The 14793-nt window shown below is 44.7% G+C and overlaps 1 protein-coding gene across 1 annotated transcript in view; it reads right to left on the bottom strand.

The window, feature by feature from the left end:
• Positions 1-14793, bottom strand: part of LOC102295874 (kinesin-like protein KIF26A) — a 38508-nt gene that overhangs the window by 10911 nt on the left and 12804 nt on the right. Inside the window, exons 4-9 of the mRNA XM_042215532.1 lie at positions 10000-10093; positions 9653-9915; positions 8585-8768; positions 5375-5531; positions 4274-4436; positions 490-3592 (exon numbers count right to left, since the gene is read on the bottom strand). Coding sequence (XP_042071466.1) covers positions 490-3592; positions 4274-4436; positions 5375-5531; positions 8585-8768; positions 9653-9915; positions 10000-10093 — 3964 coding nt within the window. The remainder of the gene's footprint in view (positions 1-489; positions 3593-4273; positions 4437-5374; positions 5532-8584; positions 8769-9652; positions 9916-9999; positions 10094-14793) is intronic.

The raw sequence follows: 14793 nt of genomic DNA, 5'->3' as shown, positions 1-14793 counted from the left end.
TTTTTGCACAATCCACTGTCATTGCTGCACTTTTCTATTGCACTGTTGTCTCTGTATCGTTCTCTTCTGTCTTTGTTTTGTTTTTTTGCACACTTGCACTTTATGTAGTCCTGTATTGATTGTCTGTCTTATGTAGCACCATGGTCTTGGAGGAACGCTGTCTTGCTTCACTATGTACTGGCAATTGTCTTTATGGTTGGAATAACAATAAAGACAGTTGACTTGACTTGAAAAGACAATTTTAAAAACACTTTAAAAAATCTTCAGCTTCCACTGAGCCTTAGAACTGAATTCATGTCATATTTAGGTGATGAGCTCATTATATGCGCTCTACATAGAATTCTATGATGAGTACAGAGAAGTCAACGAGTTAAAGATTTTTGTTCTTCAGATCTGATCACTGTAAAAAAGGGGCAGTGCTGCATGGAGCAGAACCTAAAGTGTTACCTGTGTTACATTACCCCATCTCTGACAGCGGCATGCACTCACCGTTTCCTCTCTTCTTGGGTGATTTAGAAACTCGGCTCCTATTTGATGAGAATGCTCTGCTCTCGCTCATAGAGTCGTGTGCCGAGGAGGTGCTGCCGGTTGTCTCGCTGTCTCGGATCATGCTCTCGTAGCCGCTGCTGCCCCCGCTGTGGTAAAACAGGGCGGTGCGTCCCATGGCGGGGGGCAGCTCCCCACTCAGGATGCTGCTGTTGTCACTGCCGTGCCCGCTGCTGTAGCGCTGTGGCCTCCGAGGCGCTGTGATCTTGCTGTAAGGTGATGGCAATGGTGCGTTGAGGGGTGATCCAGTGATGCTACCAGTCCTGCTGCCAGGGATGTCGCTTCCAGCTCCACCACCAAACATCTTCCTTTGGCTACCTGAAACCAACTCACTAATCCGGCTGTTGGCTGCCCTGCCGATGGTCTGCTTGGTGCCCATAATGGTGCCTTTTACTGTCTTGCCTCCGGTTCCAGAGCGAGATGGGGACTTGCCATTGGAAGGTAGGTTGGTGTTGCACCCAGCTACGTTCTCTGGCAGTTTGGGGGAGGAGCTTGGGCTCTTCGAAGTGCTGGCAGACAATGTTCGAAGTTTCAGTCCACCAGAAGCTGCTCCTCTTGATCCGCTGCCACTGCGGACCTGCCACAGTTTGCTGGTTGCTGCAAAAACACTAGCTGGAACTTGGGACGGAAAGGCCGATGTGGAGGTGGATGCCGGATCACTGAGTCTTGGCACTGATCTGTTGGATCTGCCATTTCCTCCAGATGTAGCACCACTGTTTTCTCTGAACAGCTCAGGTTTGGACCTAGCTAAGGTTGGGCTGTCGCACCTTTCCAAATACATTAGACTCCCAAAGTACCTGGAAGAATCTTTGGCTCCTTGCGTCTTCAGGCTTGAGGATGTCCTTGCAAAACTGTGTTCAGTTTTTAAGCTGGATGTCCTGTGGCTGAATGAACCAGCTCTGAGCCTGACATGCACTTCATCCTCTGAGGACTTTCCAGTGTTGCTGCTTGTTTTTAAGGCACTTGGAGACAGCACAATTCTTAATTTTTGTTCTTGACTCGACTGTCCAAAATTTGTGCTGCTTTTTTGTCCATTTGCCTTTTTTCCCAGGGATGAAAACCTCAGTGTACTGATCACTGAAGCAGCTTCTTGGGGGGTGGAAACGGTTCCTAGAGTTGTTGCGCCCCGAGTGAGTCGTGGCAATTTGATGAGAGTGTCTCCTCTCCTGCTGCTGGACTTCTCACAGCCATCAACAACCCTCTGGGCTGAAGAAGACATCTGCGTCTTTGGTGGGCGAGGTACACTGTTGCTGTTCCCTCCGGACCTCTTGGAGGAAACATTAGTCACGCCACTTCTTGTTGGCTTACTTGCAGAAAGAAACTCCGCCTCTCTGGTATCACAATAACTGCTTCGCTGAAGCAAAACATCATCCTGCCTGCCTTCCTGTCTGCTGCAGCCCACAGCTGCAGATGAGGTAGGCTTGGTTTTCCTGGGAAGACTGGAATGGGTGGCATGGCGGGGAATCTGTGTTGACACTGATGTGTTCAGGGTATTGGCTTTCACCTTCAGAGAGCCTTTTAGAGATGCTTTGGCTGACTCGGGGGAAGGAGGGCACTTAGTAAAAGATGGTTTGTTTGGGGTAGCAGGGTCGCTTTCCAGCTCTGAGAAACAGACACCGCTGTCATTTAAGGAGCTCCTAATGCCATGCTGTAAGAACGGCTGTTTATGGAATATACATGGTGAGCTCAGCAGGGGGGCATTGTCCATTGTTTTATCCCTCAAGTAAAGCCTGCTTTGTGAATGAAGACCATCACCTTCAGCTGATTCACAAAGCCATGAGCCAACAGACGGCTGCTTTTTGTTGTGGGAAAGCAAACCTTGTTGGTGTTCGGTGCCAACATCAGTGCCTGGTCCCACAGCTCCTTGTAGAGAGGTGTAAGCATCATATTCATCATTAATACTACTGATGATGCTGACCGGGCGAGAGCCAGCAGCTAAAGCCTGTGGAAAGCAGTCGGTGTTAAAGCTGAGGAGGTTGGAGGGATGGCCATTATCTGGGACAAGGCTGTGCGGGAGCTCCTCTATAACTGTGAACACAAGCTCGTCCTCTCCATTCAACTCCACGGGCTGCTGCAGAGTGATTGTGGTCCTCAGAAAGTCTCCGTCCAGGCATCGTCCTAACAGAGAGGCCCGGAGGTTGTTCACCTCCGTGGGGTACCTGCTTGTGTGAGCAGCTCCATCTGTGTTTAGGTTAGGGCTTATAGATTTGGGTGGCTGGTCTTGCCTCATTGCTTGTTCACTTATACCGACAGGGGGAGTCCTGCCAAGAGCCTCCTTAGGCCGAGGTGCCGTCCTTGTTGTCCTGGGTAAGGACGGTGAGGCCAGTGGCTTGGGTACAGCTCCTCTGAGGTAGACTTTCTCTCGAACTACAGGCTCTGAGTCATGGGTTGGAGCCCCCCCTGACTTTACCACACATGGCTGAACGGGGGTGCCTGAAAGTTTCTCTCCATCTGCACTCGACCTTTTGGACGTCTCGATGAAGCCACCAGCTGAAGGTAGTTTGGGCTGATCCTGATCTGATTTGTCTATGCATGTTGTCAGTGTGCTTTCTGAGAACATGTGGGACGAGTTCTTCTCAGATTTGGGTGGAGACGTTGCCTCTGTGGGTTTAAGAGGGCCACTCTGAGCCTTCAGCGCTACTGATTTCTTCTCTGTGCCAAACATGGCCGGGCCCTCGCTGCCATCAATGCAGTCGAGTCTCTCCTGTAGTTCTGCAAACGTGTTACACTTAAAGTGGTCACCGTCGGACTTGGGTGCATCTTTGACTCGCTTTTTGTTCAGGGACGGAATAATGGGAACGAAGGAAGGCGGACCCTCGTTGTCGCTCAGCTCTCGGTCTGAGATTGCCTTCCCTCCCGACCCAACGTAGATGACAGTGTCACAGGAGTGCTCACTGCTGGAGGAATAGTCGGGATCACTCGAGAGTAGCAGCGGAACATCCGGGTCGAGGGCCACGGTCAGAGGGTGGAAGGGTCGAAGACGAGGAGGCCGACAGGATGGGCCTTCCTCACAGGAGCTCTCCCCTCCAGATGAGCTGGAGGCATGCTGCGAATAAAAGAGAAATAATACAGAATTAACCTCCTAAAGAGAGCTGGAGCATGCAGCGATTAAACTGAAGGGAAATCATTACATGAGTGCCCATGCACTGTGTTACATTAAATGAATGTGAGTGAGATGCACATGCTACTAACTCTGGTTTCCAATCTTCAACATACAGTGTGTAAGTCTGCCTAATGAGGCTCATCTCAGCACACAAACGCCCATCCCTGTAGATACACTGGTATTGATTATCTATCAAACCATGATAGGAAAAGTCGGTGGATTATGACATTCTGAACTCATTAATATAGATGTGAGGGGTTTATTGTTATTAGCCACAAGAAATTAGTGAAAATTCATTTAGAGGCCAAAATGTTTGGAAATCCCAAAGAATGGTTTGAAGACTTTGATAACTTTTAAACCTCAGTTTGTCCTTTGAATTTGTTTTGCCTTCAGTGTTATAGATGTTTAATGTTCAGAGACAAAGACTTGAGATTTAAGTTTGAGGTGCAGTTTTCTGTGAACTTCAACCTAACAACAATCAGAACCTAATCAATCTCATCCACATGTGAGTAAATGGTTTCTGTATTGGTGATATAACATTTGGTGTTTTGCACACTGTACCAGAGATCCGTGACCTCCGCCACAACGAGCTCCAGAAAGAAAACCTGAATAAAGATGAAGCACCTTCGACTTCTTCTTCCTCATGCGGTGGATGCGGGAGGCCAACTGCACCGTGGTCAACGTCTCCATGTAGCCCGCCGGGGAGTCGGAGATGTGAGCGATCATGGTGGTGCGGCAGTTGATGTTGCCCAAGGATTCGCGGAGCAGCATGGTGAGCTTGCTATCCCTGAATAATACATTAAAAAAATGCTTCGTTAGCTCAAAAAAAGGAAGACGTGCTGCGGGCGTGAGAATCCCCACGGGGCCGCAGATACCATTCATTACCCCGCACAACAGTTTGGCACAGATAGGCAAAAAGAAATAGGAACGAGCTCTCATTTCACATTAATGAAGTTCGCTTTGAACTACACACCACATGTGATCCAGAGGCAGAGACAGACTGAAATGTTCATGAAACTCTGCCTTTGAAAAGACCTGGACTATCGCTACAGAAGACGGATCAAACACAGAATTTACATACAACAGTCTAAGCTTTTTCTCCTTTTTAACCCAACACGACTGAACTCCAGCCACCGACTGACCTAAAATATCACAAGTCCTCGTTTGGGGGTTTTCTTTGGTTCAACTTCCACTCACTAACTTCACTCATGTAAATGTGTGAAAAAATATCTTATTAATGGATGTGACTGGAGCATCAAACAACTCAAGGGTTGCTTGTCATTAAAAAACATGAAAACATAAAGATATCAAAGATTCTTCCATCGACAGGCTTGTATGTTAGTCTTTGAAGTCTGTGGATGATAACTGATGAGATTCTTTGGTGCAGATATTCGCTCCATAAATAAAACACGTGTGATGCTGATGGCTTCACAAACTAAAAGAAAAGGGGACGAAGGAGTGAGGTGAAAGTTCACCAATATAATTAAAAAATAGCATCCAGAAATAGGTATTAAACAGAAAAGACCAAATATGAGGAGCAAAAAAGGACTGAACATCAGTTATCATTACTGTGACATTCATCAGCATAAACAACCATTTAACACTGACTGAAAGCTCATTAAAGCTCACAGCTTGACCCCCACCCCCCTCACGGGGATCATTGGTCCATCTGTTGTTTGGCTGCTGTGACCTTTGACCCCATTGAGCTCATCAAAATGCCCGTACCTGTAGGGAACGTGCTTGGCTCCATTGGCAAGGGCGAGGATGACATTTCCCAGCGCCGAGAGCGACAGACACTGACCCCCGCCCCCCTCTCGGGTCCTGCTGATGTCCGTCTCGCAGCTGCCCAAATCCAGGAGGTGAAGGCGACTCCGACTGGACACTGCCATGCAGATTGAGAGGGCTTTATAGTGTATGACACTGCCTGCTTACCTGCTCATTAGTTCTGAGACAACAATCTATTCATTAGTCTATAGACAGAAACATAATCAATAGCTTTGGTAATAACTTATAGGCTGCTTTGAATCATTTATCAGGAACCAAGCAGCCATTAGGGTAAAGACATCTCTTCCTTATCTGTGAATGATAGGAATCATGTAAAATGCCTGTGGGCTGTGTGCGAGCTGAAGTAAAGTCCTGCAGCAAATCTCAAGTCATCAGATCATGCTTCCAATACATTACTAACCAAATGTAGAAACATATATACGCCTGCATGCATGTGCAAATGTTAACCTCTGGGTGGTCTTGGGTCGATTTGTGCCATTTTTCATTGTTCGTATACACGCCATTTGCACTGTGTTGAACGGAATATAGCCAACTTTTCCAAAAAAAAGTCTGGTTAGATATATTTCAAAATTCCAGTCTGACTCCCTTAAATTAGCTTCAGTGGCTGAGCTACAGATAAACTTACACTATTGGTCCTAGTGGTCGATTTGTGCCCCATTGAAACCCATTATAAACGCTATTTCCCATTCCACGGTCATTACAACCAAATAATGGGCCATCTTCCGAATGTTGGTGGTACTCGGGAGTCCGGGCCTTGGAATTGTATCTTTTGGGAAATATTTGATTTCTTTGTTTTTTGGGGCTAAAAGAACAGTGCGGCCATGTGACAAAACCGGGATATAAAGGGTTAAAATCCGCGAAATGTAATTAAAACTTGATATGAATATTTCAAGGAGAAGTAGGTCTAAAAGATTGGCTAATTTAAAGTGGAAAAAAATATTAATATATAGATATTCTATGGCACTTTTCATGGCGTGGTCGATTTGTGGCTCTAAACCCAATAGTGTATGCATTTTTCTAGGACCCCCCAGAGGTTAAAGAAGCTTCATCTGAACACGTCCCAAATGCATCCCGCTAAGCTTCAGTATCAGTCTGATCCGCTCAGTTTAACTGCCTGCTCATTTCATTAATTCAGAGTAATGATGGCGAGAACCATTGACCGGCCACATCAGCAAGATTTAGAAAGTGCTGAGCACCACTGAGTGGATGCTTTTCCACAGCTCTATAAACACTGCAGGATGCCAAGCCATCAGGGCTCGTTAGCCATGCAGATTTATTCCAGCATAAAAGCCCAATAACGGAGGAAGCGGCTCTGCTGACAGGTAGACGTGGGTGGAGGCAGCGTTAGTGTAGCTGCTCTGCTTGTAAACGCTCCTGTTGAGCATGTTAGTAATTCAACACCAAGCTAATTAGCAGCTATATGTTTGGAGTGTGGAAAAAAAGAGCTAACGGCTAATTGAGCTGCCAAATTTTACAGCTGCATGGTCGCTAATGGGGGCTTTTATTCTTGTCCCGGGGTCAGAGCCTCTAACCTGCTGCTGCTCCAAGTCCTTGCTGAGCTGATGAGTCTGCAGCTGGAGTGTGTGTGCAGGTCTGTGTACTGCTGGGAGGTTTAAGGATTATCACTAGGGATGGGTTTTTATAATCGATTCATCGATTAAAATCAATTCTGGCTTGGATAACGTAAAATCGATTCATTAAAATCCTGAATCGATTTTTTTAATATAAATTTATTTTGCCCAAAATGCCAGAATCTCTGGTGACATCTCACAAAATTTCAAGAACCACCAAACAGCTAAGACAGTAAATGAGAGCAGGTACACGGATTCTGCACATAGACTTAAACACACAGCGCGACCCGCGGATCAGAATCAGTTAGATGTCGCCTTTCTCACGGTCGGGGCTGAAAGCAGACAGCTCGCTGATCCTGATGTTTCGGCGGGTCCGCGCTTTGTGTTTACGCCCTTTTTGCGCCTCTCTCTCTGTACTTCAAGAACAGTTTCCCTTTCTTCATTATTCGCTTGCTTGTTATGCACCAGTCTACCGTTGTTTACAGCTCTGTCAGCCGCTGTTTTTTTCCCTTTTACATTCTTCCGAAAAGAAAACCTCATTTCTGCCGTTCAATACTGAACAAATTTAAACTTTTTAAAATTATTCAAAATGCAAAACGCTTAACCATGTCTCTAATAAAACCGCTGTAACTTCAGAGGTGATGTTCATATGTTGATTAATGGTTTTCTTTCGTTTTTGATGTACTGCAGAATATTTTTATAAAATCCCAGGCCAGGAAAATAACCTTCATGTTTTTCTGTGTTTTATCTTCAGCTACTTTGACACAAAGGCATCTGCTGTGACGCTCACACCTGTGATAAAGTCTTGCGTGTGTCAGCTTCCTTTTTATTGATACAAAAATATGTAAATGTACTGATCTGAACTATAATATTTCAGACTGTCAAAATTTCCCAGATTTAAATCGAATCGAATCGAATTAAATCGAATCGTGGATCGAATCGATTCGGGACCTTGTGAATCGGAATTGAATCGATTCTAGAAATCAGTGACGATAACCAGCCCTAATTATCACATCTCGCTTCAGCTGAACCAAATAAGCCATTCAGACTTCATTTAGGGTTTTCAATGACATGCTGAGTACCAGTTTCTCTTCAAAGCGCCCTGCTTTTTCCCAGATCCACAGTTTGTATGGAATGAATTGCAACCTTGCCTTCACCTTCAGAAACGTCTGTGAACATCTCAACAGGAAGGGAGACCAAACTCAGAGAGCTCCACCCAGCCTGAATCTCTCAGCCATTTCATCGGAGCATGTCCAGTTACTTGTCTGACACCGTGTCAGAAGTGAACCAGTGTTCTCTTTGGTTAGTCTCAGCCTTCAAAACGTGGAGTCCACAAACCAACAGGTGTCAGACGAGTGAGGTATATGTTCCTGATATACTATCAGTTCCCTCAGTGATCTCAAGTTTGAATTTTAAAGGATTTAGGTTTTATTGCTTGAGGTTCTGCTTCCTGATAACAAACATACTGAAAAGAGGAAGAAGCTGAGAAACTGGTCCACAAATATGAGTAGAGTTTTATCGTCACAGCAACTTTTAATAATTCTGGCAAAATATCAGTTACGACCACGCACACACTCACTGGCTGCCTTGTTGCTCTTGTCCAGCCTCTCCTGGTAGAGGTGCAGGGTAAACAGGAAGTGGGAGTTCCTTCGGACTTCCTGGTTGTTCGGCATTCGGTTGCTCTTCCTCGCTGCCAGGGCAGCGTCCAGGAAGGATGCTGCTCGCTCAGCACTGCTCGCCCGAACCTCTATCTGGTTCTGCAGCTGATAGAAAAAGCTAATGAGATTCAGATAAGCTGGGACTGAGGTGGCTGCACAGAACAGAGGCATGCTTCACGGTGAAATGCTGCAGGCTAGCATGAAAGTCCATGTGTTCAGCTTCTGCTTGCAGGTGTACATGATGAAGATCCTGCAGTAAGAAAGAGCTCTTCTTCTCTGTTCATATAAAGCTGTATTTATCCAATATTGATGTCTTTCTCCTGACTCAGTTTAACATCAGGCACGATTAAAACACATAGGCATCTTGCAATCAGGCGCAGACACTGCCAAGAGTTTACCCCATATTAGTCAGGCTCGGACTGAAACAAAGCTTTAAATCATTCTGCAGCACAGAAACCAGACTGTGATCATCTTCCTGCCATCTGCAGCTCTGTGATGTTCTTCTGGCTCAAAGTAGAAATCCTTCTTTACTCTTAGAGAGAAAATGAACGAGATAAAAGTTAAAGTAAGACAGAATGAGGTTTGATAAAGGAAAAAAAGGAAGGATGTCAGAATGAGAGGAGAAAAAGAGAAAGAAAATTAAAGTGAGCGCAGATAGAAGGAGCCCGGGGAGATAAAACAAACTGAACGAGTTGGAGGAGGAAGGTCAGGACTAATTGGACAGGTGTCAACAGTGAAGAAGTCTCTAGAGTGAACAGGAGTTCAGTGAGTAGGTCAGGGACAGACAAAGAGAAGGAAAGGAGGAGATGGCGAGGTCTTTTGGAAAGGGAATGGCATGAGTGGCCCGGATGACTGGATGAACATATTGGATATCATGTTGAGCTGTAATCATTAGTTATATATCATCTAATCACAGTCCTCGGTTTATATCAGAGGCCAGTTTGTGTGATTTGTTAAAAAGTGCTCAAAGTGCGAGTTGTTTCCTGTACCTGGGATCCACAGATGGGATCTTCTCTCAGCAACACGGCGGGGCCTGGTGCCTCCTGGTGCCCGGCCGCCGCCAGTTCGGCCAAGAGGTCGGTGAGCGTCTCCTCGCGGCCGGAGATCTCCACGGCCGACACTCTGACTGAGAAACAAGCTCCGGACTTTTCCTTCCGGTCCTCGATCACATTGAACAGCCAGGAGATCGCCGTTGGAGCCACACCCAGGCTCTGGGTGGAGCAGTCCCGACCAATCATGGTGTACGTCTTACCTGTGGAGGCAGGGTCAACTCAACAATCATGTGACTTTTCAGAATTATGTCTTTGTGTGTGTGGGTGGCGTATCATGTGTTTACCCAGGTGAGCATGCCCGAAGCAGAAGATGCAGCCGTCTGCGCCATTCACCACCGACTGGATGACCTCTGCCACCGTTCCTGAACACACTTCAGCCTAGAAGAGAGAAGCCAGCGATCACTTAGAGCACTGCCACTATCACAGCGCCTCATACATAATAATACACACAGTACAGTATTTTTGACAAGCTTTAGGTCAGAGATGTTGGAGCACTTGGTGTACCGAAGCCCGCTGCTGACATGCCAGTAACAGCATGGCAGGTATGTGACCTGCTGCAGGTAACCAGAGCAGGAAAAGTCACTTAGGACCAGCTGTGAGTGACAAAGTGAATCCTTCCCCATGTGGATGCCTTGACTTTAAAGCTGAGCTTACACACCTGAGAGGTGTCCTACAAAGGAAGTTAACATATCCAGGCTTCCTCTGACTTAGCTAACTCAACTAAACCTGGAACCTCAGTCAGAGATCATGGGTCTCATCACTGTGGTTATCAACTTTCTCTGTTGTGGCCCTCTGCTCCCTGTGAGCTCCACCTTCTCCAATCAGAGATGATATCAGATGAGACGATGATAAAATCTAACAGTAAAATAATCTTAAAGACAAAAGTGGCAGAAACTGGTTAATCTAGTGATTTGTGTCACACAGCAGTAAATTCATGATATGAATGGCAGTGAATGATGTGTCTGGGTATGCTCAGTGCTGCTGTTGGTTTCTAAGGTGATGGCTGCACATATAACATTCATATCACACTGAAAGCAAGATGTAAATAAGAGAATTTGTAAAAATCTAGTGCTTCCAGATGATTTTAAACCAAATGAGTGTTCAGCGTTCATTACCATGGTGATTTAGGAGGTAAAAAAGAGACAGCTCAGTAAACGAAAGAAATCATCAGCAGGAATACATAAACGTGTAGAATTACAGGAAGAGTTCTGATAAAAACAATCAAACCAAAAATAGTTGTTGTATATCTATTACTTAATTACTTTGATGAAGATTGAGTATCTTGACTTTTCTAGTGCCTTAAATACAATGTAATAAACCGCTGATCTGTACCATAAGTCATCCTTGCGGGGGTTGTCGGAACTGTATGCGCAGTCGCACTAAGGACAGATGTGCTCAGAGGCATGCCCCGTAACGCGTATAGAGCAGTCTGTCGCGGCAGGAATAAGTTGTACAAAGTCCATGTAAGTTACGATAATACTTTGACAAGTATGATAAGTGTGTTTCTAATGTAAGGTATGTTGCTGCGTTTGTATTGTGAGCTATCTGAAAACCTTTTTATTCTGTATTTACGTTACTTACATCCATGTGCTATTTTTTTTGGCTAGACATGTGTGTCATGCAAGCTAGCAGCACCCCATGAGAAACGGGCCGAAGTGTTTAAGTGTTTACCGGAGTTTTGCACCCTTGGCAAGCGGACTGAGGTATGTGATGAGAGATGATCTGTTGTTATATTTTATTTAACTGAACTGTGTAACCCCTTGATGCTGTTTGAAGTAACCCCTTTTGTTTTATTTAATCTGTGACTGTATATCTCATAATTACTTGTTTGAACTTGCCTGAATTAACTTAAGCTCATTGTTGTTATTGCTCATTGTTATAGTTCAAAAAGTACTGTACGGGTATCAATTTTTTCTTATTTTATAGTTTTCACGGTGCTCAACGTCCAGAGAATGAGCCGTGTGTGGTGAGGAAATAAATGGCTGCACCCGTTAGAGACTCTTCTGTCGTTCTTGATGCCAAGGGCTGCTACATACAATCTGGCCCTGTCTGCTCCAGGACAAAGTGAACAGGATGCAGGTGGACCCCTGCCTGGTCGCTTGGAACTCCAACTACCTCACTGACAGACCACAGTACGTCAGGCTGAAGGACATCACGTCTGACACTGTGGTCTGGTCAGTAGCACAGGGGCAGCACAAGGAACTGTGCTGTCCCCTCTTCTCTTCACCCTGTAAACCTCTGACTTCTGCTACAACTCTGAATTATGCCATATTCAAGTGTGCAGACGACACGGCCATCATGGGGTGTACCTGGGATGATCAGGAAGAGGAGTACAGGAGTCTGGTGAGCAACTTTGTCAGATGCAGTCACACAAACCACCTGCAACTCAACACCTCAAAGACCAAGGAACTGGTTGTGGACTTCGGGAGGTCCAGACCAGGTCCACTGCCAGTTCAGATAGAGGGAGAAGAGGTGGAGGTGGTCAACACATACAAGGTGGCTGTGGGTCAGGTGGTAGAGCAGATCAGCTACTAATTGGAAGGTTGGTGGTTCGATCCTTGGCTTCCCCAGTCTGCATGCCTTGGGCAAGATACTAACCCCACGTTGCCCTCCGATGCGTTCATTGGAGTGTTAATGTTTATTACTTGAGTCACTTTATCACTTGAGTTTAGAAGTGCTTGTATGTATGTATGTGAATGGGTAAATGAGGCATGTTGTATACAATGCTTTGAGTACTCCGGGAGGGTAGAAAAGCGCTAAGAATCAGTCCATTTACCATTTACAAGTACCTCGGGCTCTGGGTCGACAACAAGCTGAGGTCTTTTAACATCTGCAGGAAGCTCCTGAGGATGTTTTACCAGTCAGTGGTTGCTGGTGTACTGTTCTATGCTGTGGTGTGCTGGAGGAGCAGCACAGCAAGAAAGAACTAATCCACACTGGAAAAACTAATCAGGAATGCTGGCTTTGTGGTTGGCATGAAGCTGGACACTCTGGTGACAGTGGCAGAGAAAAGGACATTAAAGAAACTGCTGGACATTATGGACAATGCTGGGCGTCCTCTGCACACGGTCATAAATAACCAGAGGACCCTATTCAGCGACAGGTTGCTTCTCCCAAAGTAAAGAACCAACAGACTTAAAAACTCCTTTGTCCCACACGCCATCAAACTGTTTAACTCCCCATTGGAAGGGAGAGGGAGGTGAGACAGGAGGACAAAGGATGACAGGAAACATCTGAGCTGTAGTGCTTTTTTTCACTGTGCAATATTTGCAGTATTTTCTTTCTTACATACGACTGTGCAATAATCATTGTGCAATAGACTCACTCAAATGTGCAATCCAGTTGTATTCCTATTTATCCCTATTATATATTCTGTATTTATATGTGTGTTTATATGGTATATTTATGCTCATATCCTTACTCTCATTCCCCTTTATTGTATCTGTAACATGCAACTTCTGCTGGTGCTGTGCTACTGGACACTGAATTTACCGGAGGAACCCACCCGAGGCATTAATACAGTTTTATCTAATCTCTAATATCTAATAGAGTATCTATCTAACCCTTTGTAGAACTTCAAAATCCCATCCTTTCGTGAACCTCGCCCCAAAAGTGCTTTAAAAATGTTATATATCAATATTTTTTTCTACTTTAAATTAGTCAATCTTTTAAAACTACTTCTGCTTAAAATATCCATGTCAAGTTTTAATTATATTTTCATTGTTTTAACCCTTTAAATCCCAGTTTTATTACATGAGCGCCCTGTTTTTTTAGCCCCAAAAAACAAAAAAACTAAATATTTTCCAAAAAAAACATTTGAAGTAATATTTGTTTGTTATTATAATTAGGCCTTTAGATGGACTAAAGATTGGCACCAACAGTCATTTCGATCGCCTTTTATTTTTTTTCCAGGAGCGCATTTCATAAAATGCACACTATCGACCACGCCCAAAAAGTGCTATAAAAAATTTATATATTAATATTTTATTCCACTTTAAATTAGCCAATCTTTTAGACCTACTTCTCCTTGAAATATTCATGTCAAGTTTTAATTACATTTCGCGGATTTTAACCCTTTATATCCCGGTTTCGTCACATGAGCGCACTGCTTTTTTTGCCCCAAAAACATAAAACATAAAACATAAAATATTTTCCAAAAAAAACATTTGAAGTAATATTTTATTGTTATTATAATTAGGCCTTTAGATGGACAAAAGATTGCCACCAACATTAATTTCGATCCGTTTTTAATTTTTTTTGCAGAAGCCGAAAATGTCCCCAGGGGGCGCTGCTGCTCCTGCTCCCCGGGCAGGGGTGCCTCTGCCGCGGGTGTGTTTCGCTCAGCGTCGGAGCATATGGTACGGTTCTCGTTTCTGCAGCACACACTTCCGCTACCACGTGAAAACAAATACGTCATTTCCTGTTGTTTAAAAAAAAAATTTTGCGCCATCAAACGATCCTAAGGGCAGAAAATGGTCCGGAACGAGCACCGGGCCAAGCTGCTGCTGCACGCGGGAAATTAGTCTGCCTTTTCCGGGTATGTCTCTCGAGCAGGCCGCTGGAGAAGGTGTGTATGTTCCAGCAGGCGTCACATGTGGAACAATGGCGCCACCCGGTGGCCAAATAAAAAAATTACAAGTTTAAGGCCCGGACTCTAAAATGGCACCATAACTGAGACAATCACACTAACCGTTGTAAAAATAATGGTGGTATGAAAAATAGCGTTTATAATGGGTTTCAATGGGGCAGAAATCGGCCACGAGGTTCGATAGTGGATGTATGCCTTTTATTCAGCCATTTAAGCTCATTTAAAAAACTCCGACTGAAATTTCAAAATAAAATGGGAAAAAAATACATGTTAGAAAATTTGGCTATACTCCATTAAACACAGTGGAAATGGCGTGGAATTAAAAAACGCAAAGGCCACGAAATGGTCCCAGGTTCTACAAAGGGTTCTAATAGACTCCAATTTGTTCATGTAAATGGAGAGTCCTCTTCACACACTAAGGTTAATTATGGAGTTCCACAGGGTTCAGTGCTAGAATCATTTCTGTTTACATTATACATGCTTCCCTTAG

Source organism: Haplochromis burtoni, unplaced genomic scaffold (assembly GCF_018398535.1).
Source record: "Haplochromis burtoni strain Fernald_Lab_line unplaced genomic scaffold, NCSU_Asbu1 Contig_745, whole genome shotgun sequence".
Taxonomy (NCBI): Eukaryota; Metazoa; Chordata; class Actinopteri; order Cichliformes; family Cichlidae; genus Haplochromis; species Haplochromis burtoni.
The sequence above is the reverse complement of the archived record's forward strand: the minus strand, read 5'-3'. Positions and strand labels throughout refer to the sequence as shown.